This window comes from Nomascus leucogenys, chromosome 10 (genome assembly GCF_006542625.1).
Source record: "Nomascus leucogenys isolate Asia chromosome 10, Asia_NLE_v1, whole genome shotgun sequence".
NCBI lineage: Eukaryota > Metazoa > Chordata > Mammalia > Primates > Hylobatidae > Nomascus > Nomascus leucogenys.
Genome location: NC_044390.1, coordinates 42,452,072 through 42,479,721, shown reverse-complemented (window position 1 = coordinate 42,479,721; position 27,650 = coordinate 42,452,072). Strand labels below are relative to the sequence as shown.

At 46.2% G+C, this 27,650-nt stretch overlaps 2 protein-coding genes across 2 annotated transcripts in view; both read left to right on the top strand.

Moving 5' to 3' along the window:
- Positions 1-898: 898 nt before the first annotated feature.
- On the top strand, positions 899-23,185 carry PDCD2L (programmed cell death 2 like). The gene is made up of 7 exons (XM_003280000.3): positions 899-1,047; positions 1,158-1,324; positions 1,439-1,499; positions 5,901-6,274; positions 10,769-10,879; positions 18,502-18,650; positions 23,007-23,185. The coding sequence occupies exons 1-7, from the start codon at positions 940-942 to the stop codon at positions 23,135-23,137; spliced, it is 1,101 nt and encodes a 366-aa protein (XP_003280048.1). The 5' UTR covers positions 899-939; the 3' UTR covers positions 23,138-23,185.
- A 2,454-nt stretch (positions 23,186-25,639) lies between these two features.
- UBA2 (ubiquitin like modifier activating enzyme 2) overlaps positions 25,640-27,650 on the top strand; it is a 41,537-nt gene continuing 39,526 nt past the window's right edge. Inside the window, exon 1 of the mRNA XM_030820214.1 lies at positions 25,640-25,845. Within this exon, the coding sequence (XP_030676074.1) occupies positions 25,708-25,845 (138 nt within the window). The 5' untranslated portion in view covers positions 25,640-25,707. The remainder of the gene's footprint in view (positions 25,846-27,650) is intronic.

Here is a 27,650-nt window from a genome sequence, read left to right as displayed (position 1 = left end):
ATCACGCCATTGCACTCCAGCCTGAGCAACAAGAGCGGAACTCCGTCTCAAAAGAAAAAAAAAAAAAAAAAAAAGCCGGGCGCCGGGCGTGGTGGTGGGCGCCTGTAATCCCAGCTACTTGGGGGGTCTGAGGCAGGAGAATCGCTTGAACCTGGGAGGCGGAGGTGCAGTGGGATGGCGCCACTGCACTCCAGCCTAGGCGACCCAGTGAGACTCTCTCAAAAACAAAGCAAAACAAAAATAAAAACTGAAAAATCTCAAACATATAAAATCCAAACAATATATCTCCATGTGCCTGGCACCAAATTTCAACAATTATCAACTCATGGTCAATCTTACTGTATCTACACCCCACCACTTTAATTATGTACTAGCAAATCTGAGATATTTCATCTATAAGCATTTTGGTGTGTTTCTCCAAAAATTAAAAACTTTAACTTTTTAAAAAACTTTATTGTTCTTCTTGTTAATGATTGATAATACCATTATCCCACCTAAAATTTTTATTTTCCGGGAAGGCTTTTTTCCGGTGGCTCACACCTGTAATCGCAACACTTTGGGAGGCAGAGGCGGGAGTATCGCTTGAACCCAGGAATTCAAGACCAGTGTGGGCAATATAGCAAGTCCTCGTCTCAGGAAAAAAAGGAAAAAAGAAAGTTAGCTTTTTGGCAAAACTACTTCCTAGTAGATAGTGTGTACTTCCTATCACAGCGCATTAAGGGGCACATAATGCCTGGGACTCCGGGATTTCGAGCCCCTGACGCCAGCGGCTCCTCTGTGGCTCCAGGACCTGTGCGCGCGCGCCTTAAAGCCACGCCTCCGCATCGGATCCTAGTAAGGGAGCGGGGTTATCATTTTAGCATAGGCGTTGCGCGTGCGCAGACAGGCGCGCCCGCTCGGCCGCCGTAGTTCGCGTTTTCATCTGGTCGCCCGGCGGCCATGGCGGCCATTCTGAGGCCGGTGCTGCTGGGGCTTCGAGATGCGCCGGTGCACGGCAGCCCCACAGGGCCGGGTGCCTGGACTGCTAGCAAGCTGGGCGGCATTCCGGTGAGGGCGGGTGCCGGAGCTGGGGTCGATGGGTGCTGGTGAAGGGTGCAGAGGGACTGGGCGAGGTCCCGGGGGGAGTCGGGGTCTGAGCGCCTCCTCTGTCCCCTCAGGATGCTCTGCCCACCGTGGCTGCGCCCAGGCCCGTGTGTCAGCGCTGCGGGCAGCCGCTCGCCCTGGTCGTGCAGGTGTACTGCCCGCTGGAAGGCTCCCCGTTTCACCGTCTGCTGCACGTGTTCGCGTGCGCCTGCCCCGGCTGCAGCACCAGCGGTGCGCGCAGGTAGGCGGGCAAGTCCCAGAGCTGCTCCTGGGGTGTCCTTTCCAGCGTGTTGGGGCGGGCCGGCGGGCTGGAGTCGGGGTGCAGCCCTCACGGCCCTTTGTCTTCACCCCGAAGCTGGAAGGTGTTCCGCTCCCAGTGCCTGCAGGTGCCAGAGAGAGAGGCGCAGGACGCTCAGGTAAAGGTTGTGATTGGCATGTTACTGTTTTTCTGTCATTTGAGGATATTTTCCAGAGAATAGTTTGGGACAGACTTTAAAGCCGTGTTCTTTGAAGTACACTGGAGTGTTTTTTGCTTTTCTGCAGAACCATAAAATGCTATTTTCTTAAAGTTTTTTTTTTTTATTATTTGAGACGGAGTTTCGCTCTGTCGCCCAGGCTGGAGTGCAGTGGCGCGATCTCGGCCCACCGCAAACTCCGCCTCCCAGGTTCAAGCGATTCTCCTGCCTTAGCCTCCCTAGTAGCTGGAATTACAGGCATGTGCCACCATGCCCGGCTAATTTTGTATTTTTAGTAGAGAACGGGGGTTTCTCCATGTTGGTCAGGCTGGTCTCGAACTGCTGACCTCAGGTGATCCAGCCCCCTCGGTCTCCCAAAGTGCTGGGATTACAGGCATGAGCCACCGCGCCCGGCCTTTCTTAAGGTTTTGTAAGAGTTTTTTTTTTCTTCTATTTTACTTTATTTTTATTTTCTAACTCCTTTGTTAATAGGAGATGGAGGCCCGGCATGGTGGCTCACACCTGTGATCCCACCATTTTTTGAGAGGCTGAAGTGGGAGGATTGCTTGAGCTCAGAAGTTGGAGACCAAGCTGGGCGCGGTGGCTTACACCTGTAATCCCAGCACTTTGGGAGGCCGAGGCGGGCGGATCACCTGACGTCAGAAGTTCGAGACCAGCCTGGCCAACATGGCAAAACCCCGGCTCTATTAAAAACAAAAACAAAAAATTAGCCGGGCATGGTGGCAGGCACCTGTAATCCCAGCTACAAGGGAGGTTGAGGCAGGAGAATCGCTTGAACCTGGGAGGCAGAGATTGCAGTGAGCTGAGATCATGCCACTGCACTCCAGCCTGGGTGACAGACTCCGTAAAAAAACAAAAAACAACAAAAAAAAAAACGTTGGGAGAGCAGTCTGGGCAACATAGCAAAACGTCATCTCTATAAAAAGTAAAAATTAGCCAGGTATGGTGGCCGTGCAACTGTAGTGCCAGCTACTCAGGAGGCTGAGGTAGGAGGATTGCTTGAGTCTAGGAGGTTGAGGCTGCAGTGACCTACGCTTGTGCTACTGCACTCCGGCCTGGGCGACAAAGCCAGACCCTGTCCCCTGCCAAAAAAAAGAGCGAGATGGAGACTTCCTCCTGGATTTCTTCAACTTTTTTTTAACTGTAAATTGACAGTTTATAATAATGTATAATGGCGGGGGTGGTCACGCTTGTATCAGATTTGGAGGCCGAGGGGGGATCCGAGTAGGAGTGAGACACGGTGAACCTGTCTACTAAATATAAAAAAAAATAAGCCGGGTGGGGGCGCTGTCCAGCTATCTGAGAGGCTGAGGAGAATGGGTGAAGGGAGGGGCTGCAGTGAGCGAGATCGGCACTGACTCCAGCTGGGACAGAGCAACTCCGCTCAAAAAAAAAAAAAAAAAAAAAAAAAAATGTATAAATGAGGTATAAAGTGATGGTTATGATTCATGAATATCCTGTGGAATAATTAAATGAAGCCAGTTAATGCAGTCATCACCTCAAGTACTTAACATCTTGTGAGAACATTTGAAATTTCCTCTAGCAATTTGGAGATACACAATACTCTTATTTATTTATTTTTTTTTGAGACAGAGTCTCGCTCTGTCACCCAGGCTGGAGTGCAGTGGCGCCATCTCTGCTCACTGCAAGCCCCGCCTCCTAGGTTCACACCATTCTGCCTCAGCCTCCAGAGTAGCTGGGAACACAGGCACCCGCCACCATGGCCAGCTAATTTTTTTTTTTTTTTTGAATTTTTAGTAGAGACAGGGTTTCACCATGTTAGCCAGGATGGTCTTGATCTCCTGATCTTGTCATCCACCCACCTCGGCCTCCCAAAGTGCTGGGATTACAGGCTTGAGCCCCCGTGCCCAGCCACAATACTCTATTATTAACTATATTCATGCTGTGCAGTAGAACTTAAAAAAACCCACATTCCTCCTGAATAACTGAGGTTTTGTATTCTTTGACCGTCATCCGTCATCTCCTTATTCTTCCCACTCCAGGTTTCGTTCTTTCTTTTTTTTTTTTTTTTTTTTTTTTTTTTTTTTTGAGACCGAGTTTCGCTCTTGTTGCCCAGGCTGGAGTGCAGTGGCACAATCTCGGCTCACTGCAACCTCCACCTCCCAGATGCAAGCGCTTCTCCTGCCTCAGCCTCCCTAGTAGCTGGGATTACAGGCACTCGCCACCATGCCCAGCTAATTTTTGTATTTTTAGTAGAGACGGGGCTTCACCATGTTGGCCAGGCTGGTCTCGAATTCCTGACCTCAGGCGACCCACCTGCCTCGGCCTCCCAAAGTGCTGGGATTACAGGCGTGAGCCACCAAGCCGGCTCACTCCAGATTTTTTTTTTTTTTCTTTGAGATGGAGTTTCGCTTTGTTGCCAGGCCGGAGTGCAGTGGCACGATCTCGGCTCACTGCAGCCTCCGCCTCCCAGGTTCAATCAATTCTCCTGCCTCAGCCTCCTGAGTAGCTGGGACTACAGGTGCACACCACCATGCCCAGCTAATTTTTGTATTTTTAGTAGAGACGGGGTTTCACCATGTAGCCAGGATGGTCTCGATCTCTTTACCTCATGATCCGCCTGCCTCAGCCTCCCAAGGTGCTGGGATTACAGGTGTGAGCCACCACACCCGGCCATTCCAGATTTCTTTAACAACCATTCTACTCTCTACTTCTTTGAGGTTAATTGTTTTAGATTCCACATATAAGTGAATACATGCAGCATTTGTCTTTGTGTCTGGCTTATTTCACTTAGCAAAATGTTCTCCAATTCCATCCATGTTGTCACAAATGACAGAATTTCCTTTTTTTTTTTAAGTGTGAAAAATATTCCATTGTATATATAGTAGTTTTTTTAAACTTACACTGAAGGTCTTGAGACACACAGTTTACTGATTTTCCTGTTTGGGAATAAATATGGGTGTGTACATATATGTGGTTGTATGTGATAACGTATACATGTCTTTATAATATACTTACTTTATGAGAGCTATATATGTATTAACACATTTCATAAGATGAAATCTGAATTTATTGAAAAGGCAGGCAAGTTGGTAGCTGCAGAACACAATTTAGCCTCCCTTTGACTGTAAATGTGTCTTTATATATACACTGAGTTCGGTTTTTTTGTTTGTTTGTTTTTTGTTTTTTTTTGAGATGGGGTTTTATTCTGGTCACCCAGGCTGGAGTGCAGTGGCATGATCTCTGCCTCTTGGGCTCAAGCCATTTTCCCACCTCAGCCTCCTGAGTAGATGGGATTACAGACACATGCCACCATGCCCAGCTAATTTTCATATTTTTTGTAGAGATAGGGTTTTGTCATGTTGCCCAGGCTAGTCTCGAACTCCTGGACTCAAACAATCCGCCCACCTCAGCCTCCCAAAATGCTGGGATTACAGGCGTGAGACACTGGGCCCGGCCTGCACCCAGTTCTTGTTGTTTGCTGGGCATAGTATTAGCAGTACTCGAATAAAAAGTTGAAGACAGTGGTGTTTGCCTATATTTGTCAGGGTTCAGGTGCAGATAATTAGAAAAGTGCTGTTTTTTTTTTTTTTTTTTTGAGACCGAGTGTCGCTCTGTCACCCAGGCTGGAGTGCAGTGGCGTGATCTTGGCTCACTGCAACCTCCACCACCTGGGTTCAAGTGATTCTCCTGCCTTAGCCTCCCGAGTAGCTGGATTACAGGCACGTGCTACAATGCCTGGCTTTTAAGCTGAGACAGACTTAACACAGGAGTGAGGTTTTTAGTAAGTGGATAGGCTGAAGGAGGAGGCTCCAGGAATGCCCCCCAGAATCACACCTCAGAACTGGCCGTGAAGGAGCTGCTATGCCACCTCTCCTGCTGTCAAGAAGCTTAGGTGTGATCTGGTGAACTAGAGGCTGTCTTTGCCACCGAACTGTTGGCTCCAAAGCCTTGTTCTGTCTATGTCTACACACTGGCTGCCTTTTGCTACGTGGTCTTTCTTTCTACTTCACTCTGTCTCAAGTTCGTGTTTCTCTCTAGTAGACCTGATTAGCAGACCCCTAATCATATCTGAAACCCTAGCTGCTAAGGGGTCTGGGAAATGTAGTTCTTTCTTTTCAGTTCCTGCAATACATGAAGCACAACAGAAAGATATTGGAACGTATGGTTGAATAAAGAAAGGAAAGACGAGTATTTTAAGTCACCTCCAACATGCTTTTGAGTATATAGGGTCTAGAAAGTTTGATTGGAGTGTGCCAGAGGGGAAGGGGCTGGTGTGAAGGCTCCCTCTGGAAGGCGCAGGGATGGGTGGCTGGAGCCAAAGGATTAGAATAAACCTCCCAAATGTGCTCAGACCTCATTCACTGAATATTTTTCCAGAAACAGGAAAACAGCCTTGCAGCTGAGGACTGGTGTGAAGGTGCTGATGACTGGGGTAGTGATACTGAGGAGGCGCCTTCACCACAGCTTACCTTGTATTTTGGGAATGATGCCAGCAGTGCCAAAGACGTAGACTGGACTGCTCGGCTCCAAGACCTCCGTCTGCAGGATGCTGTCCTGGGTGCTGCCCATCCTGTGCCTCCTGGGGAGCAGATGGCCTTGCCTCCTGGGCTGCCGCTCTTCCTGCCCTACTACATCTGTGTTGCAGACGAGGATGATTACAGGGACTTTGTCAACCTGGATCATGCCCACAGCCTTCTGAGGGACTATCAGCAGAGAGAAGGCATTGCCATGGATCAGTTGCTTTCCCAAAGGTGAGGATGTGTGCTGCTGAGGTTGAGAGGTGACTGGATTGGGAAGCAGCCACAGGAATTACCCTTCAGTTTCACCACAGGACCTGGGGAAACTTTCAGGCAGAACTTGTATGTAGGACCTTTTCGCTTCACTTCCTTATCAGCCAACTTGAGTTAGCTTGAAAACCCTGCTCTATTTATAATTGCCGTTAAGAAAGTGAAAATGAACAAACAGAAGTTAGAGATGGCAAGTATTTATAGAAGATGCATTCACTGACTCTTTAATTTTCTTTTATATTTCTAATATGTCTTTATTGCAGGGACAGGCAAGTTAGAAAACTACCATTTGATCTGGGATAGTAAGATTGGGGTGAAAAAATGGAAAAAGGAAAAGAAAAATGCCATTTGTTTATTGACTCTTGGCTGTGGCTCCAGAACTGGCCCAGGACCTCAGAGATGCTTTCAGATCCTCAATTCTGTAAAGTGAGAGTGATGGTGATATCTCTGTTTCATCACATGATTTTTTGAGAGTCAAGCGAGAGAGTAGATCTTGAAAGGCTTTATAAACCAAAGCTCTCTAAAGAAGTAAGAATGATCATTTTTGCTTATTGATTGATTGACTGAGAGAGACAGGGTCTCACTCTGTCACCCACGCTGCAGTAAATTGGTGTGATCACAGCTCATGCAGCCTTGAACTCCTGGGCTCAGGCAATCTACCTTAGTTTCCCAGGTAGCTGGGAGTACGGGTGCACACCACCATGTCTGACCAATTAAAATTTTTTGAGTTTCACTGTTGTTGCCCAGGCTGGAGTGCAATGGCATGAGCTCAGCTCACTGCAACCTCCACCTTTTGGGTTTAAGCAATTCTTCTACCTCAGCCTCCCAAGTAGCTGGGATCACAGCCATGTGCCACCACGCCCAGCTAATTTTTGTATTTTTAGTAGAGATGGGGTTTCACTATGTTGGTCAGGCTGGTCTCGCACTCCTGACCTCAGGTGATCCACCCACCTCAGCCTCCCAAAGTGCTGGGATTACAGGCATGAGCCATTGCGCCTGGCCTAAAAATTTGTTTTAGCCACTGCACCCAGCATTTTTTACTATTAGAATAAAAAAATTACAATAGAATATTTGGAGAAATGGCCTGGTTCTTTACCAGAACTGTTTCATTTGTAGGCTTTTTCAGAATAATGATGAAGGGGAATGCATGAAGACATGTTGGTGTTTGAAAATAATCCTTAATAGAATTGATGGTTATAAGGATTTTTTATTTTATATGTATGTATGTATTTATTTATTTATTTATTTTTGTGAGATGGGCTGTCGCTCTCTTGCCAGGCTGGAGTGCGGTGGTGCGATCTCGGCTCACTGCAACCTCCACCTCCCAGGTTCAAGCAATTTTCCTGCCTCAGCCTCCCAAGTAGCTGGGACTACAGGCACCCGCCACCATGCCTGGCTAATTTTTTTGTATTTTTAGTAGAGACGGGGTTTCACCGTGTTGGCCAGGATAGTCTCGATCTCTTGACCCCGTGATCCACCTGCCTCGGCCTCCCAAAGTGCTGGGATTACAGGTGTGAGCCACTGCGCCCGGCAGGATTTTTTATTTTTTAATTTCTTAAGTTTTTATGTATTTGCTTATTTTTGGTGGATTTCTTCAGACTAGAGTATTATTCATTTTTTTTTGTTTTTTTTTTTTGAGACGGAGTCTCGCTCTGTCGCCCAGGCTGGAGTGCAGTGGCGCAATCTCGGCTCACTGCAAGCTCCGCCTCCCAGGTTCACGCCATTCTCCTGCCTCAGCCTCTCCGAGTAGCTGGGACTACAGGCACCCGCCACCACGCGCGGCTAATTTTTTTGTATTTTTAGTAGAGACGGGGTTTCACCGTGTTAGCCAGGATGGTCTCGATCTCCTGACCTCGTGATCCGCCCACCTCGGCCTCCCAAAGTGCTAGGATTACAAGCGTGAGCCACCGCACCCGGCCTTATTCTTTTTTTTTTTTTTTTTTTAGAGATGGGATCTTGCTTTGTTTCCCAGGCTGAACTGCAGTGGTGTGGTGTGGTCATGGATTTTTTTTTTTTTTTTTTTTTTTTTGAGACAGTCTTGCTCTGTTGCCCAGGCTGGAGTGCAGTGGCATGCTCTCGGCTCACTGCAACCTCTGCCTCGCAGGCATAAGCAGTTCTCATGCCTCAGCCTCCCAAGTAGCTGGGACCACAGGCGTGTGCCACTTCACCCAGCTAATTTTTGTATTTTCTTTTTAGTAGAGATGGGCTTTTGCCATACTGGCCGGGCTCTTCTTGAAGTTCTGGCCCCAAGTGATCCGCCCACCTCGACCTCCCAAAGTGCCGGGATTACAGGTGTTAGCCACCATGCCCAGCCTGCTCATGGTTTACTGCAGCCTCAAAATCCTGGCCTCAAGGGATCCTCTGGCCTCAGCTTTCCCGTATCTGGGACTACAGGTGTGTGCCACCAAACTCAGCTAATTAAAAAATTTTTTGGTTTTTTCGAGACAGAGTCTCACTTTGTCACCCAGGCTGGAGTACAGTGGCGTGATAACGGCTCACTGCAACCTCCAGCTCCCAGGTTCAAGTGATCCTCCTGCCTCAGCCTCCCAAGTAGCTGGGATTACAGGTACCCACCACCACACCCGGCTAATTTTTGTATTTTTAGTAGAGATGGGGCTTCACCATGTTGGCCAGGCTGGTCTCAAAACTCCTAACCTCAAGTGACCCAGTCTCCTTGGCCTCCCAAAGTGCTGGGATCGCAGGCGTGAGCCACCGCACCCAGACAAAAATACATATACATATATATATATATATATACACATATATACATATATATATTTGAGACAGAATCTCGCTGTGTTGCCAGGCTGGAGTACAGTGGCTCAATCTCGGCTCATTGCAACCTCCACCTCCCAGGTTTAAGCAATTCTTCTCCCTTAGCCTCCTGAATAGCTAGGATTACAAGTGCATACCACCATGCCCAGCTAATTTTTGTATTTTTAGTAGAGACAGGGTTTCACCATGTTGGCTGGGATGGTCTTGATCTTTTGACCTCATGATCCACCTGCCTTGGCCTTCCAAAGTGTTGAGATTACAGGTGTGATCCACTGTGCCCTGTGACTTTTTAAATTGTAAATAATTACCCAGGAGTTGAAAATGATTTGGGAGAAGGGTTGGGCAGGGAACTGCAGAGCTACATATACACAATTTAAATATCAAAAATATTTACTTGACAGTTTTTGGCTGAGTGTGGTGGCTCACTCCTATAATCCCAGCAGTTTGGGAGTCCGAGACGGATCACTTGAGGTCAGGAGTTGGAGACCAGCCTGGCCGACGTGGCGAAACCTTGTTTTTACTAAAAATACAAAAATTAGCTGGACGTGTTGGCGCACGCTTGTAATCCCAGCTACTCGGGAGGCTGAGGCAGGAGAATCGCTTGAACCCAGGAGGTGGAGGTTGCAGTGAGCCAAGATTGCGCCATTGCACTCCAGCCTGAGTGACAGAGGGAGACTCCCTCTCAAAAAAAAAAAAATTTACTTGACAGTTTTACAGTTTTTTACTTTGACAGTTTTTTTTTTTTTTTTCTTTTTGAGACGGCCTCACATTGTTATCCAGGCTGTAGTGTAATGGTGTGCTCACGGTTCACTACAGCCTTGCCTCTGGAATAGCTGGGACCACAGGTGCACGCCACAATGCCCAGCTAATTTTTGTGTTTTTTTGTAGAGACAAGGTTCTGCCAGATTGCCCAGGATGGTTTTGAACTCCTGAGCTCAAGTGATCCGCCTGCCTTGGCCTCCCAAAGTGCTGGGATTACAGGCGTGAGCCCACTGCACCAGCCTGAGAAATTTTTTTTTGAGACAGAGGTTCACTCTTCTTGCCCAGGCTGGAGTGCAATAGCGCAATCTTGGCTCACTGCAACCTCCACCTCCTGGGTTCAAGTGATTCTCCTGCCTCAGCCTCCCAAGTAGCTGGGATTATAGGCACCCGCCACCACGCCTGGCTAATTTTTTGTATTTTTATTAGAGATAGGGTTTCAAGATGTTGGCCAGGCTGGTTTCAAACTCCTGACCTCAGGTGATCCGCTCACCTCGGCCTCCCAAAGTGCTGGGATTACAGGCGTGATTGATTTTTTTTTTTTTTTTGAGATGGAGTCTTAGTCTGTCACCAGGCTGGAGTGCAGTGGCGCGATCTCGGCTTACTGCAACCTCTGCTTCCCAGGTTCAAGCGATTTCCTCTGCCTCAGCCTGCTGAGTAGCTGGGACTACAGGCGCAAGCCACCATGCCCAGCCAATTTTTTGTATTTTTTAGCAGAGGTGGGGGTTTCACCATGTTGGCCAGGATGGTCTCGATCTGCTGACCTTGTGATCTGCCTGCTTGGCCTCCCAAAGTGCTGGGATTACAGGTGAGAGCCACTGCGCCTGGCCTGATAAATTTTTTTAAAAGAAAATTATCTTGTTTTCTCTTGCAAATGCTGTAATTTTCTGGATACAGACATTCAAAAGTGTTTTCTGTTTTTAGCCTTCCTAATGATGGTGATGAAAAATACGAGAAGACCATAATTAAAAGTGGAGATCAGACATTTTACAAATTCATGAAGCGAATTGCTGCTTGTCAGGAGCAGATTTTGAGGTAAAAAAAGGCACAGTTCCTTCTATGGTTTTCCTTGATTATAAAGGTAATACATGTTAGTTTGGAAAACACAGGAAAATAATGAGAAAAGCAAAACCTACAGTATTCCCCAAACCAAGAGAGAACCTAATACCTGCTTTATAGGACCTAATACCTACTTTATAGGATGTGTAGGAGGATTCAGTAAGGTCAAGTGCACTCATTTGTCTAATAAATACTTATGGAGTCTATTCTGCATGCCAGTTGTTGGTATTTGTAGGTGCTGCAGATATAGCAGGAAACGGCACAGACGAAGTCCATCTTCTCATAGCCTTTATTATTATTATTATTTAATTTTTTTTTTCTTTGAGAGGGAGTCGCGTTCTGTCGCCCAGGTTGGGCTGTAGTGGCGTGATCTTGGCTCAATGCAACCTCCACCTCTCGGGTTTAAGCAATTCTCCTGCCTCAGCCTCCCAAGTAGCTGGGATTACAGGTGCCCGCCACCATGCCCAGCTGATTTTTTTGTATTTTAGTAGAGATGGGGTTTCACCACGTTGGCCAGACTGGTCTCGAACTGCTGGCCTCACATAATCTGCCCGCCTCAGCCTCCTAAAGTTCTGAGATACAAGTGTGAGCCACCATGCCTGGCTTTTTTTTTTTTGGCATGGTCTTGCTCTGTTGCTCAAGACTGGAGTACAGTGATGTGATCAATCACAGCTCAGTGCACCTTGACCTCCTGGGCTCAAGTGATCCTCCCACCTCAGCCTCCCAAGTAGCTGGGACTACAGGCACGTGCCACCACGCCCAACTAATTTTTGTATATTTTTTTAGAAATGGTATTTCACCATGTTGGCCAGGCTGGTTCCAAACTTCTGGGCTCAAGCCATCCACCTGCCTTGGCTTCCCAGAGTTTGTTCTAGGATTACAGGCATGAGCCACTGTGCCTGGACTATTATTATTATTAAAAAAATTTTTTTTTTAGAGAGAGGGTCTCAGTCTGTTGTCCACCCTGAAGTGCAGTGGCGTGATCATTGCTCACTATAACGACTACCTGTTGGGCTCAATCGATCCTCCCAAGTAGCTAGAACTTACTTGTGTGCCACCATGTGTGGCTAATTTTTAAAAAATGTATTTTGTAGAGATGGGGTCTGATCATGTTGCCCAGTCTGCTCTCAAACTCCTGGCCTCAAGTGATCCTCCTGCCACGGCCTTCCAAAGTGATGGGATTACCGGCATCAGCCACGACCCCTGGCCCATATAGTTATTTTTATTTTTTAATTTATTTTTATTTTTCTGGGATGGAGTCTCGCCCTGCCACCCAGGCTGGAGTGCAGTGACGTGATCCTGGCTCACTGCAATCTCCTCCTCTCGAGTTTAAGAGTCTCCTGCCTCGGCCTCCTGAGTATCTAGGATTACAGGCATACGCCACCATGCCTGACTACTTTTTGTATTTTTAGTAGAGATGGAGTTTCACCATGTTGGTCAGGCTGGTGTCGAACTCCTGACTTCAAATGATCTGCCCACTTCAGCCTCCCAAAGTGCTGGAATTACAGGCTTGAGCCACTGCATCTAGTGGGGGAGATTAAAACCAAACCTGTATGATTTCCATAAGTGATAAATGAGGAAAAAATAGAGCTATTTTAGGTAGGCTATCAGAAAGGCCTCAGAGGAAATGACATACCCAGCAGGTATAGTTTATAAAAATAGCCACATAGTAAAAACAGGTCCGGACAAAGTGGGCAGAATTAGCTCAAATGGTCTTTTTCCCTGTTACCTACCACAATGAATCTAAAAGCTAAAAACGAGGCCAAATAAAATAAATATTAAAAAAGAAATTCCCTTTTATCAGCTTTGAAAAAAGGAAAAGGGCTTAGTACCAAAAAACTCAAAGTTATAGCCCAGGATATAATATCAATAAATGTCTAGTAGAGTTCTTGAGTGTTTCACATATATATTTATTCACTTATGTAACTAATTTAGTCTTTGCAGAGAAAGGTACAGAAATTTCTGGCATGGTTAAGTGCAAGTTCTAATTCCATAGGCCTTTTCTCTCACCTTCCTAAAATATACTGATGAGTCCACAAAGAATTTTCTTTTTTCGGAAACAGAATCTGTCTCTGTCCCCCAGGCTGGAGTGCAATGGTATGATCTCGGCTCACTGTAACCTCCATCTTCTGGGTTCAAGCAATTCTCCTGTCTCAGCCTCCTGAGTAGCTGGGGCTACAGGCATGTGCCAACATGCCCGGCTAATTTTTGTATTTTTAGTAGAGATGAGGTTTCACCATGTTGGCCAGGATGGTCTCGAACTCCCGACTTCCGGTGATCCACCCACCTCAGCCTCCGAAAGTGCTGGGATGACAGCACTTTGTGTGAGCCATCGTGCCCAGCCTAAGAATTTTCAGTTAATATTATGTCTGGAAGGAAGCACACAGGAGGAGAGTTTGCACCTCCTAATGTGGAGGATGGTGGACCCAGCTGTTGGCTGAAGAACTGGGTGTGGTGGGGAGGTGGTGGGGGAAAGCACGGGGATTGCCTCTCAGAAGCAACATTCGTTTGTTCCATGATGAGTCAGAGCAATTATTGGAAAGTTAAGGGCAATTTCGCCTCCATTGGAGTGGGATCTTTCTCAACATACAGCATTTTACACTGTCTCAGAGGAAAAAGCAAAGCCCAGGTATTCTAATAAAGATTGCATCCAGTCCCAGAAGAACTATCTCCTCACCCCAGTTCCCTCTTTTACTACCTACAGAAATGTAGAGGAAATGGACAGTACTCTTAGAGAGAGGAAAACAGGCCTCATATGAGACAGACAGGAAATCAGTGAGAACCTCTGCAGACATTTCAGAGCAAATAGATGGTCTAAACTGAGTTGCCCCCTTTACGCGTGAGCTAGATGAAAAATAGCATGCCACCCAGGTAATCATACTGTGGCAAGAATAATTAAGGAAGAGAACATAGAAAAGGCTCAAGAACCAAGTCTGCTAGAAAATATAATCCAGCTGGGCTTGGTGGCTCACGTCAGTAATCCCAACACTTTGGGAGGCCGAGGTGGGTGGATCATGAGGTCAGTAGATCGAGACCATTCCAGCTAACATGGTGAAACCCTTCCCTACTAAAAATACAAAAATTAGCCGGGTGTGGTGGTAGGTGCCTATAGTCCCAGCTGTTCGGGAGGCTAAGGCAGGAGAATCGCTTGAACCTGGGAGGTGGAGGTTGCAGTGAGCTGAGATCATGCCACTGCACTCCAGCCTGGGCGACAGAGTGAGACTCTGTCTCAAAAAATAAAATAAAATATAATCCAAGGAGCACATCAGTCCCAGCAGATGCTTCAAAATGTATAAGAACTTCATAAGACAATGGATTCCATAAAACGAGAGCTCAAAGGTGAGAAAATAAAGTAGCTATGTATGAATGGGAAATTGAATTGCTAAAGAAACCAAGTCCCATGACATTACATATCTAATACATATAGAATATAAGGAACATTGGCCGGGCGCGGTGGCTCACGCCTGTAATCCCAGCACTTTGGGAGGCTGAGGCAGGTGGATCACAAGGTCAGTAGTTCTAGACCAGCCTGGCCAATATGGTGAAACCCTGTCTCTACTAAAAATACAAAAATTAGTTGGGCGTGGTGGCGGGTGCCTGTAGTCCCAGCTACTCGGGAGGCTGAGGCAGGAGAATTGCTTGAACCCGGCAGGCGGAGGGTGCAGTCAACCGAGACTGCGCCATTGCACTCCAGCCTGGGCGAGAGAGCAAGGCTTTGTCTCAAAAAAAAAAAAAAAAAAAGTTAAGAAACATAATAGACTTGGCTAAAGATCAGAGTACTGGTATAGAGGAAAGACTTGAGCTAATCCAGTGAATGCAGAAGAAAAAGAGAAAGCATTCAGAGGGAAGACGGTATCTCTGAAGGATTGATAAATATATTTACTATGAGGAGAATTGGTGTCCAAAATAGAGAACCCAATAGATGGATCAGAACCAATATTCAAAGATAAAATTGGGAGTTTTTCCTTAATGAAATAAGAACTAAATATGCAAATACTAAAATACAGGGAGTATAGGAATAGTTGGCATTGAGAAGCCTAGCCTGGTGGTGGTTTTAAAAATATTGTCAATCTTTTAAATGTAGCCATTCTAGTAGGTGGTGGTGGTATTTCCTTGTGGTTTGAATTTGCATTTTCCTAATAACAAATGATGTTGAGCATCTTTCCGTATGCTCATTTGACATCTGTGTATCTTCTGTAGTGAAGTGTGTCTGTTTACATTTATTTTTCAGCAGCTTTATTGAGATACAATTGACATACAACAGACTGCCTATATTTTTACAGTGTGCACTTTGATAAGTTGACATCTGTATACACCCCTGAAATCACAACAGTCAAGACAGTAAACATATTCCTCCCTGCTAGAAGTTTCCTCAAACTCCTTTGCAAGTTGTTGCCTACCCTGTCCTGTGCTGCTCCCCCAATCCCCAGGCAACCACTGATCATCTTTCTGTTGCACCTTAGTGCATTTCCTGTGAAAGTATATAAGGTCATATGGGTTATACTTTTTTTTTTTGGTCTGGTTTTATTCACTTAGAATACTTCAAGATTCATTCTTATTACATGTATCAATAGTTCATTCCTTTTGACTGCTGTGTCGTATTCCATTGTATGGATATGCCACTATACATTTACCAGTTGATGGATATTTGGGTTATTTCCAGTGTTTGGCTATTATAAATAAAGCTACTATGAACATTTGTTTACATTTGTTTACATCTCTTTGTAAGACATGATTTGGGGGGGTAGATACCTAGGAATAGAACGGTTGTATTACATGGGATATGCATGTTTAACTTGTTAAGAAACAGGCCAAACAGTTTTCCAAAGCAGTTATGCCATTTCTATTCCCACTAGCAGTTTTTAAGAATTCTACTTCCTGTATATCGTTGCTAATGCTTGGGATGTTCAGTTTTTAATTTTAGCCATTTAAGAAAGTGTGTAGTGGCATTTTATTGTGGCTTTAAATTTGCATTTCCTCAAATGGCAAATGATGTTGAGCATCATTTCAAGTGCTTGTTTTCCATCTCTGTATATCATCTTGGATAAAGTGTCATTCAAATCTCTCACCATATTGTTTGTTTGTGTTATTGAGTTGTAGGAATTCTTCATATGGTCAAGAGTACAAGTCCTTTTTCAGTTTAATTTTTTTAGCACTCAAACAGATTCTGACAGATGGCTTTAAATTTTGATCAAGTTCAACTTAACAGTTATGGTTTTTTTTAACACGGAATATGCAATCCTTTTAATGTAATCATTGGTATTGTTGGGTTAATTTTTTTTTTCTTTTTTGAGACAGAGTCTTGCTCTGTTGCCCAGGCTGGAGTGCAGTGGCACGATCTTGGCTTACTGCAACCTCTGCCTCCCAGGTTCAACGATTCTCCTGCCTCAGCCTCCTGAGTAGCTGGGATTACTGGTGCACACCACCATGCCTGGCTAATTTTTTTGTAGTAGAGACAGGTTTCGCCATGTTGGCCAGGCTGGTCTCAAACTTTAGACCTCAGGTGACCCGCCTGCCTTGGCCTCCCAAAATGCTGGGATTATAGGCATGAGCCACCACACTCTGCCATGTTGGGTTAATTTTATTCTGTTACTGTTTTTTCCTCCATTTCTTTTTCTTTTTTTTTTTTTTTTTAAAGAGGTGGGCGTCTCACTGTGTTGCCTAGGCTGGTCTTGAACTCCTGGACTTAAGCAATTCCCTCACCTCAGCCTCTCAGCCTCCCAAAGTGCTAGGGTTATAGGCATCTGTCACCACACCTGGCTTTCCATTTGGTAGGGTTTTTTTGTTTTTGTCCCTGTATTCCTTTTATTTAACCTGCTTGTCAGTGACTTGAGTATTTTCAGTTTACTATTTTATTCCTTTTTTTGTCTTTTATTTTTAACTCTTTATGTTGCCTTTTTTTTTTTTTAAGAGATTGGGTCTTGTTCTGTTGCGTAGGCTGGAATGCAGTGGTGCAGTCATGGCTCACTGCAGCCTCAGACTCCTGAGCTCAAGTGATCCTCCTGTCACACCCTCCAAAGTAGCTGGGACCACAGGTGTGCACCACTATGTCTGGCTAATTTTTGTATTATTATTATTATTATTATTATTTGAGACAGAGTCTCGCTCTGTCATCCAGGCTGGAGTACCGTGGAGCAATCTCAGTTCACTGCAACCTCTGCCTTCCAGGTTTAAGCGATTCTGCAGCCGCAGCCTCAGCCTCCCCCACAGCTAGGATTACAGGCACCTGCCACTACGCCTAGCTAATTTTTGTAGTTTTAGTAGAGATGGGGTTTCACCATGTTGGCCAAGCTGATCTCGAACTCTTGTCCTCAAGTGATTCACCCACCTCAGCCTCCCAAAGTGCTGGGATTACAGGCCTGAGCCACCGCACCCGGCCTACCTTTTCCACTAGGTTTTTTTTTTTTTTTTTTTTACATATTTATTACTGGTATTTTAAAGTTTTTGTCTAATAAATTTATCATCTTGTCCATGGGTCTCCTTGCATTAACTTCTTTATGGGTTAAATTTTCCTGCTTCTTTGCATGTTTAGTAACTTTTAAAATGATTTACCAGAAATTATATATCGAAGAACAGTAATATTGATGTGAGCTGGATGTGGTGGCTCACACCTGTAATCACAGCACTTTGGGAGGCTGAGGTGGGAGGATCACTGAGGCCAGGAGTTTGAGACCAGTCTGGGCAGTATAGCAAGACCCTGCCTCTACAAAAATTTTTTTTAAAAAACTAGCTGGGTATGGTGATGCGCATCTGTGTTCCCAGCTACTCAGGAGGCTGAGGTAAGAGGATTGCTTGAGCCCAGGGGGTCAAGGCTGCAGTGAGCTGTGATTGTGCCACTGCACTCCAGCCTGGGCAACAGAAAAAGGCTCTATCTAAAAAAAAAAAAAAACCAAAAACTGAAGTGAATGTTTCCTCCCTCTAAGGCAGAGGTCCCCAACCTTTTTGGCATCAGGGACTGGTTCATGGAAGGCAATTTTTTCACAGACTGAGGTGGAGGACGTGGGGCATGGTCTTGGGATGAAACTGTTCTCCTCAGATCATAAGGCTTTAAATTCTCGTAAGGAGCACACAACCTAGATCCCTCGTATGTGCAGTTCACAATAGGATTTGCGCTCTTATGAGAATCTAATGCTGCTGATGTGACAGGAGGTGGAGATCAGGTGGTAATGCTCGTTTGCCTGTTGCTCACCTCCTGCTGCATGGCCCTATTCCTAATAGGCTACCAACCAGTACTGGTCCATGGCCTGGGGGTCCATGGCCTGGGGATTGGGGACTTCTGCTCTAAGGCATGCCCTTTCCTCTGTAAGGCTAGTGATGTGGAGGGCTGATTCCATTTAATCTGCAGTGGAGCTGGGTCTGGACTTTGTTTCAGCTTTACCTAGATTCAGTTGAACATTGGCTTTAGTGCCTTTGAGACTTTGAATCAAACACTGACAAGATTTCCAGATATCTTGCTATGCTTTACAGCCATGGTGCTAGGTTTTTGGGCCTCTGGGAGATTTCTGCAAGAAACAAAGAAAGGTTGCAAAGTATGGCCTTAGATGCTGGAATGCGACTTGTGTGGTTCTGATTCGGGGTTCTTTGTTTCCTTGTCGTAGGTATTCCTGGAGTGGAGAGCCACTCTTTTTGACCTGCCCTACATCAGAAGTCACCGAGCTCCCAGCCTGCAGCCAGTGTGGAGGCAAAAGGATATTTGAGTTTCAGCTTATGCCAGCACTGGTCAGCATGCTCAAGAGTGCTAATTTAGGTGAGAAGCCCTTTATTAATTTGAGTTTGTGGATTTCTGGCATTATTTTTAAATAAATGAAAAACGTTTTGTTTACTTATAAAATATCATAAGCAAATTATAGAAAATTTGGGAATTAAAAAATTATTTTAAGAAATGTAGGCCAGGTGTGGTGGCTCATGCCTGTAATCCCAGCACTTTGGGAGGCCAAGGCGGGTGGATCACGAGGTCAGGAGATCGAGGCCATCTCGGCCAATGTGGTGAAACCCCGTCTCTACTATAATATAAAAAATTAGCTAGGTGTGGTGGTGCGTGCCAGTAGTCCCAGCTACTCGGGAGGTTGAGGCGGGGAATCGCTTGAACCCAGGAGGTAGAGGTTGCAGTGAGCCAAGATCGCACCACTGCACTCCAGCCTGGCGACAGAGCAAGACTCTGTCTCAAAAAAAAAAAAAAAAAAAAAGAAAGAAATTTATAATCCAGCCAGTCTTTTTTTTTTTTTCTTTAAATATTGATTGATTGATTGAGGTGGACTGTCTCTGTCGCCCAGGCTGGAGTGCAGTGGCACGTTCTTGGCTCACTGCAACCTCCACCTCCTGGGGTCTAGCAGTTCCTCTCCCTCAGCCTCCCCAGTAGCTGGGATTATGGGTGCCCGCCACCACGCCTGGCTAGTTTTTGTATTTTTAGTAGTGATAGGGTTTCACTGTGTTGGCCAGGCTGGAATTTTTGTATTTTTTGTAGAGACAAGGTTTCACCATGTTGCCCAGGCTGGTCTCGAACTCCTAGACTCAAGCGATCCTCCCGCCTTGGCCTCCCAAAGTGATTACAAGCATGAACCATGCCTGGCCAGGAATTACAACTATTATCAATGTTAATAACCATTATTCCAATAATCATTTTTGACATAAAGACAAATAGCAAGTCAGATGAATGTATGGATGCCTAGATGAAAATAATTTTCCTAAAATAGGAAAATTCACTAATATGGTAATTAAAAGTCTTAGAATAAATTTTTGTACAAATTAACAGAAGGAATGTTAAGTATAAGTGAAGCAGTTACTGGACTTTTTCTTTTTTTTCTTTTTTTTTTGAGACGGAGTCTCGCTCTGTCGCCCAGGCTGGAGTGCAGTGGCATGATCTCAGCTCACTGCCAGCTCCGCCTCCCGGGTTCATGCCATTCTCCTGCCTCAGCCTCCCAAGGAGCTGGGACTACAGGCGCCCGCAACCAAGCCCAGCTAATTTTTTTGTATGTTTAGTAGAGATGGGGTTTCACTGTGTTAGCCAGGATGGTGTCGATCTCCTGACCTTGTGATCCGCCCATCTCGGCCTCCCAAAGTGCTGGGATTACAGGCCTGAGCCACCGCTCCTGGCCTGGACTTTTGGTAATAGGTTCTTTACCTAAGAGGCCGAACACTTTCTGAAAGGTGCTTCTGTTATTAACAGAAAATTACATTCTTCCTATGTTTCAGTTTTAGATAGTATGCATCTGGCTCCTTACCATAGTAGATAAGGAAATTTATACCCTATTCCTACCTTGAAATATTTCAGTATCTTTTTTGTTTTTTGAGACAGAGTTTTGCCCAGGTTGGAGTGCAGTGGTGCTATCTCGGCTCACTGCAACCTCTGCCTCCCAGGTTCAAGTGATTCTCCTGCCTCAGCCTCCTGAATAGCTGGGATTACAGGTGCCCACCACCACACCCAGCTAATTTTTTATATTTTTAGTAGAAACAGGCTTCACTATTGTTGGCCAGGCTGGTCTCAAACTCCTGACCTCAAGCTCCCGACCTGCCTCAGCATCCCAAAGTGCTTGGATTATAGGCATGAGCCACCGCGCCTGGACCCAGTATCTTTTTTTTTTTTTTTTTTTTTTTTTTTTTGAGACGGAGCCTCACTCTGTCGCCCAGGCTGGAGTACAGTGGCACTATCTCAGCTCATTGCAACCTCTGCCTCCCAGGTTCAAGTGATTCTCCTGCCTCAGCCTCTCGAGTAGCTGGGGATTACAGGCGCCCACCACCGTGCCCTGCTAATGTTGTATTTTTAATAGAGTCGGGGTTTCGCCATGTTGGCTGGTCTTGAACTCCTGACCTCAAGTGATCCGTCAACCTCGACCTCCCAAAGTGCTGAGATTACAGGCATGAGCCACCGTGCCTGGCCAGTATCATAATTATCACAGCTGTTTGGATAGCCTTAGTTCTATGTGTAAATGGATTCAGTGTTTATCACCACTCTTAGAGTGGGCTTTTTTATTCCTGTTTTATTTTGATTCTTTTTGCAATAGCTGGATTTTCTCAAGTAATAGCTTTAAGGAGGGCTCAGAGGTATCTTGCTTCAGATTGTGCATGGTAATGGGGCTTCATATTTGAGGGGCAACCCATGTATAAAATTTTTAAATCTCACTTTCTCTTTTCAGAACCTTGTAGACCCCTGTGTTGTCTTCTGACAGTGAAAGCCCTGCCAGCCCTTTGCCCTGGTGCCTCCTGTCATTTCCTGGTGGTACAGTCTCACTGGGAAATATATTTTTCTGGAAGGGCTTATGGGCATTCTAGTCTCCGATTTTTCACTCATATAGAAATGTCTTTTGCATGGAATGTAGCTTTGTAGGGGTATGAGGGTGGTCTGATTTTTTCCCCCTTTGTAACTAACATTTTTGCCACAATACTGTTAGCAGCGGTGCATCTGTAGGGGTCTGTAGCAACCTCAGTTCTTGCCTCCTCGGAAGAAAGAATTTGACCGAGGCACATAAGACAGAGGAGAGACCAAAGCAAATTTTAGAGCAGGAGCGAAAACTTATTAAAAAGTTTTAGAGCAAGAACGAAAGGAAGTAAATATAGTTGGAAGAGGGCCAAGCAGGCAACCTGAGAGATTCAAGTGTCCATTTGACCTTTGACTTGGGGTTTTATACTTCCCAGGTCTTGGGTTACTTCTCTTGTTTCTTCCCTTGGGGTGGGCTGTCCTCATACATAGTGGCCTTCCAGCACTTGGGAGAGGCCACATGAGCAGTGTGTTTACTGGAGTTGTAGACATGCTCACTTGAGGCGCTTTTCCCTTACCAGTCAAATGCTCCTAGAGGAAGATCATATACCAGTTAAACTCTGCCATTTTTTCATTTTTTTTTGTTTTGTTTTTTGAGACAGAGTCTCGCTCTGTTGCCCAGGCTGGAGTGCAGTGGCACAATCTCTTCTCACTGCAACCTCTGCCTCCCAGGTTCAAGCGATTCTCCTGCCTCAGCCTCCCAAGTAGCTGGGATTACAGGTGCCCACCACCACGCCCAGCTAATTTTTTGTATTGTTAGTAGAGACGGGGTTTCACCATGTTGGCCAGGCTGGTCTTGAACTCCTGACCTCAGGTGATCCATATACCTCAGCCTCCCAATGTGCTGGGATTACAGGCGTGAGCCAATGTGCTGTGCCCAGCCAATGCATACATTTTTAAACAATGTATTTCTCCTTTGCTGCTGCAAATCCTTGCCTGCATCATCCTCTTGACTCCTGCTTTTCTGTTCTATCAGGAGTTCTTATTGCTTATGTTTTCTTGGTATCATTTTTTTTATGGCTTTATTCATTGATAATTTTCTGTAAACTCTTAGGGTTTATTTTATATTTTTTGCCTGAATCCTTATCCTTTCTTGGCAGTAGTGTGTCCTATGATATATATATTTCTCTCTTCTTCTTTTTTTTTTAAGACAGGGTCTCGCTCTATCACCCAGGCCAGAGTACAGTGGTGCAATCATAGCTCATTGCAGCCTTTATCTCCTGGGCTCAAGTGATCCTCCTGCCTTAGTCTCCTCTGAGTAGCTGGGACTATAGGCATGCACCATTACACCCGGTGAATTTTTTATTTTTATTTTTTTAGTAAAGTCTCACTATGTTGCCCAGGCTATATAAGATGTGTGTGTGTGTGTGTGTGTGTGTGTGTGTGTGTGTGTGTGTATGTATGTGTGGGTATATATATATATATATATTTTTGTAGAGACAGGTGTCTCACTATGTTGCCTAGGCTGGGCTCAAGCTGTCCTTCCCCGTCAGCCTCCCAAAGTGCAGGGATCACAGTTGTGAGCCATCGCACCTAGCCAAAGGCTACGTGATATATTTTAATATAGATTTTCAACATCAGATAGCTAGACAGTTATAATGAAGACTTGTTGAAATTTTTGTTTATTTTTAAAGTATATTTTCCTGCCACTTTAAATTAATTTTGCTTTTTGTTATCAATATTCACTTATTATAGGATAGACTGTGATTCTGTTATGGCTGAAAGCAGTAAGCACTGTTTTTGCTTTACCTAATTACTTTTTCAGCTTATAAGGTAAAATCACTCCTTTTAGTGACATCAGTCTCATAACTCTTTTTGCTGGAAGCCTGAATATGTTGTCTTTTTCAGGTCTTTCTGTGGAATTTGGAACAATTCTAGTTTACACATGTGAGAAGAGTTGCTGGCCCCCAAATCATCAGACCCCCATAGAAGAATTTTGTATTATACAAGAAGACCCAGATGAATTATTGTTTAAGTAGAGCATTTCCTTTTATTAATATAAATTAAAACAAATGTTTATGTCCAAATATGTGTGTATGTACCTTATTTTAACTCACAAGTTATTAACCTCTGTTTTTCTGAGTTGCCTTTTTGCCTTTGGGTGCTGGTGCCGGGGCTGGGGCCGGGCCAGGACCTCCTGACTGTGGGTTGGTCTGCCCTTCCAGGGCCCTGGACCAGCTGTCACAGTGGCAGCTAGGAAGGTAGCTCCTCTCTAGTCCAAAGGGCTGGTGTTGCCTGCACAGCCATCCTGGTGGGCATTCTAGGTGGGAGGAGAGCAGTGAAAGAGCCAAGAGCAGTGGTCACCCTCTTGTGTACACCTCTGACACCTGCACTCCAGTGCTTCCTATGCTGTTTCTGGCACCTGATCAAGCCACTGAACCTGCTCTAGCTGCTGGAGGTTCTTGCTCTGTGACCTTGGCTGTTTAGACCTGCCCATGTTCATCAGCCCAGGTCCCTGCCCTCACCCACTCCCATCTTCTGCTCCTGCAGCATCCCAGGAAGGGGTCTCTACTCGGTTCTGGAGACTGTCCCTTTATCCAGCTGCCTTCCAGTCTTCCCCTTTCTTTATTTTTAACATGATCAACTCCTTCCCTTCTTCGGCCCCATAACAGCAGTATAAAAACACTCCCAGCCATGTTCAGACATGCTCTGCCTACGTAGATGAGGATAATGAGGCCCAGGTGATCATGGGGTGGGCTTGTCTCTTGCATTTAACACCATATTTGGAGCATTTTCCCATTAATATTTTTCCCACAACATAACTGATAATTGCTGTATTTTTTAAATATACATCAAAAGCTTTATACAATTTTTAGCCACTTGTTTTTTCCAATTTTTATTCCGATGATGGCCATCCCTATAGCTAAATTTATATATTTTTAAAATCAATGATAACTGCTACAGGACAGTTTCCTAGAATTGGAATGAATGAGTCAAAAGTGCACAATTTTAGGGTTTTTTTTTTTTTTTTGAGAGGGAGTCTCGCTCTTTCACCCAGGCTGGAGGGCAGTGGCGCGATCTCGGCTCACTGCAGGCTCCGCCCCCCCAGGGTTCACGCCATTCTCCTGCCTCAGCCTCCCGCGTAGCTGGGACTACAGGCGCCCGCCACCTCGCCCGGCTAATTTTTTTGTATTTTTAGTAGAGACGGGGTTTCACCGTGTTAGCCAGGATGGTCTCGATCTCCTGACCTCGTGATCCGCCCGTCTCGGCCTCCCAAAGTGCTGGGATTACAGGCGTGAGCCACCGCGCCCGGCTTTTTTTTTTTTCTTTTTTTTTCGAGACAGGGTCTTGCTCTGTCTCTTAGGCTGGAGTGCAGTGGTAAGGGCATATAGTTCACTGCAGCCTCGACCTCTTAGGCTTAAGCGATCCTCCTGCCTCAGCCTCCTGAGTGGCTGGGACTACAGGTGCAAGCCACCACGCCCTCTAGAGAAGCTTTGCTTTGGAATCTTTACCTGGAGTGTGTCGGAGTGCTCGTTTCCCAATCCCTTGATAACTTATTTTTTCTCTCTACCAGTTTAGTAGGTGAAAAACTTTTTTTTTTCTTTTGAGACAGTCTCACTCTATCGCCCAGACTGGAGTGCAGTGGTGCAATCTCCGCCTCCTGAGTTCAAGCAATTCTGCCTCAGCCTCTTGAGTAGCTGTGGCTACAGGCTTGCGCCACCACGCGCAGCTTTTTTTTTTTTTTGAGACGGAGTCTGTTGCCCAGGCTGGAGTGCAGTGGCGCGATCTCGGCTCACTGCAACCTCCGCCTCCTGGATTCAAACGATTCTCCTGCCTCAGCCTCCCGAGTAGCTAGGATTACAGGCGCACGCCACCACGCCCGGCTAATTTTTATATTTTTAGTAGAGACGGGGGTTTCACCATGTTAGGCTGGTTTCAGAACTCCTGACCTCGTGATCCACCCACCTCGGCCTCCCAAAGTGCTGGGATTACAGGCGTGAGCCACTGCGCCCAGCAGGTGAAAATCTTGCCATTTTGCATGGTTTACATTTTTTTTTTTTTTAAATCGGAGTCTTGCTCTGTTACCCAGCTTGGAGTGAAGTGGTGCGATCTTGGTTCACTGCAACCTCCGCCTCCAGGGTTCAAGCGATTCTTTCATGGTTTACATTTTAATACGCTTATTGATCATATTGTCCAATTTTTTGTGAGTTTCCTGTTCACATCCTTTGCCTATTTTTTGGGGGGTGACGCTTGTTAATTTGTAAGAGCTCTTTACATATAGGGACATCAGTTTTCTAACCTGTAAGGAAGTCTTGGCTGGGAGTTGAAACCCCAGACTAGAAGGCGACCCTTGGACTTTTTAGGTCTGATGGCGGGCCTGTGCTGGTGTGGGAATAACACCGCCGGTCTCAGCTGGAGGTCGCCAGCCCTTTGCAAGAGCCGGCCGGTCCCCGCGGGCTGCAGCACATCCCGGCGCGCTGTGCCCCGCCTGTCTGCTGGAGGCTGTAGTGCGCAGGAGCGGAAACCGGGCCGCCCTTCCCCCACCCGCTTCCGGCCGCGGCCAGGTTCTCCCGCCTCCGCCTCCGCCGCGGCTCGTGGTTGTCCCGCCATGGCACTGTCGCGGGGGCTGCCCCGGGAGCTGGCTGAGGCGGTGGCCGGGGGCCGGGTGCTGGTGGTGGGGGCGGGCGGCATCGGCTGCGAGCTCCTCAAGAATCTCGTGCTCACCGGTTTCTCCCACATCGACCTGGTGAGGGCCGGGCGCGCGCGCGTGAATGGCGGGCTGTGGTGCGGGGGCTGGGATTCGGGGGTTCCGGGGCTCGAGGGGCTCTGAGGCTCAGGGCCAGGAGCCCGGGACCGGAGTTGCGGGGCGGGGGCAGGCTGAGAGGCTCGGGTTGTGCTCCCCCGCTGGAGGAGACTGTTGTTTGGGCACGGGGCGGGCCTCCGCTCGCTGGGCCGGCTCCGGACGCCGAGGAGGCCGCGGGCCCCCGCCTCCCCGGCAGCGCCAATGTGTGGCGTTTCGAGGGCGTGAAGCCGCCTCGTATCCTCCCTTCAAAACAAATTCCCGGCTGTTAGGAGATGCGGGAGAGGACTGAGTCCCTCGCGGATATTGTGACTTTAATTTGGAGATCCCCGTCGTAACTCCGAAGTAACGACCCGGGGCGGAGGATGGCGATGATAGCGACCAGCGCGTCCCGAGCGCTGGTCACGAGCAGGTTTACACACGGAACGCGCTCCATCTTCACACCACCCGAGGAGTGCATACGCTATTTCTACCCTGCTTTATTTTTAACAGATGAGGAAAGGGAAACGCAGTGGGTTGAGTAACTTACCCTGGGTCACGGAGCGAGTGGCAGGGCTCCCGCAGGCTGCGTGACTGTCATTGCTCTCACAGTAGACGGTACACTCGCTTGTTTCATTAAAGACGTTAGGATTGTGCCTTTTGCATTGGTGTACATTGAAAGCCAGTGCTATTTTGGATCGTTATTTCTACTAATGCAAACTTTTTAGAGATTGGAGATGTTATTGGCCCTTGGGTGTGAGTTTAAAGTGTCTTAAGGGCTAGTGGAAACATGGGATGAACAAAAAAGTACAGGTGGCCGACTCAATCATTGTTTCTTTCCTTTATATATTATATATTTAAGCAAAAATTAGATAAAACTTAAAACATGACACTTTTGTAACCGTGTGTAAGTTTCACAGTTCTCAGGTTAATAGTAAATGAAATTGTGTATGGATGAAGGCTTGAATTAAGGAGGCAGCAAAAGTTCAATAAATGTTTGCCATGTATCGTTTAAGAAAAAGAACAGAACCTGGGCAACATAGAGAAACCCCGTCTCTACAAAAAAAGAAAATTAGCGGGGCGTGGTGGTGTGCGCCTGTGGTCCCAGCTACCCAGGAGGCTGTGTCAGGAGGATCGCTTGAGCCTGGGAGGTGGAGGCTGCAGTGAGCTGTGTTTGCACCACTGCACTCCAGCCTGGGCAACAGAGCGAGACCCTGTCTCAAAAAACAAAGAAAAAGAACAGGGCATAGTTAAATTTAATATTTTGTATTTGAAAGAGTAATTCGATTGAAAGAGAAATACTTTAGTATTTTTTGAGACAGGGTCTGGCCCTGTCACCCAGGCTGGAGTGCATTGGCCCAATCTCGGCTCACTGCAACCTCTGCCTCCCAGGCTCCAGTGATCCTCCCACCTCAGCCTCCCGAGTAGCTGTGACTACAGGCATGTGCCACCTAATTTTATTTTTTCTATTTCTTGTAGCCACCAGGGTCTCACTATTTTGCTTAGGCTGGTCTTGAAGGTCTGGGCTCAAGCGATTCTCTCATTTTGTCCTCCCAAAGTGTTGGGATTACAGGTATGAGCCACCACCACTCCCGGTGTAGAGAAATATATTAATATATTTTCAGTTAGTGTTTACCTCGACAGCACATATAGTTTTAATAAAGTCACATATTTTTATGGCATCCAGGAAATTTCCTGAAATATTTGCCAGGATAATTAAACAAACAAAATATGCCATTCTTTCAAAGTATTTTTGAGAAGTTTATCTCTGA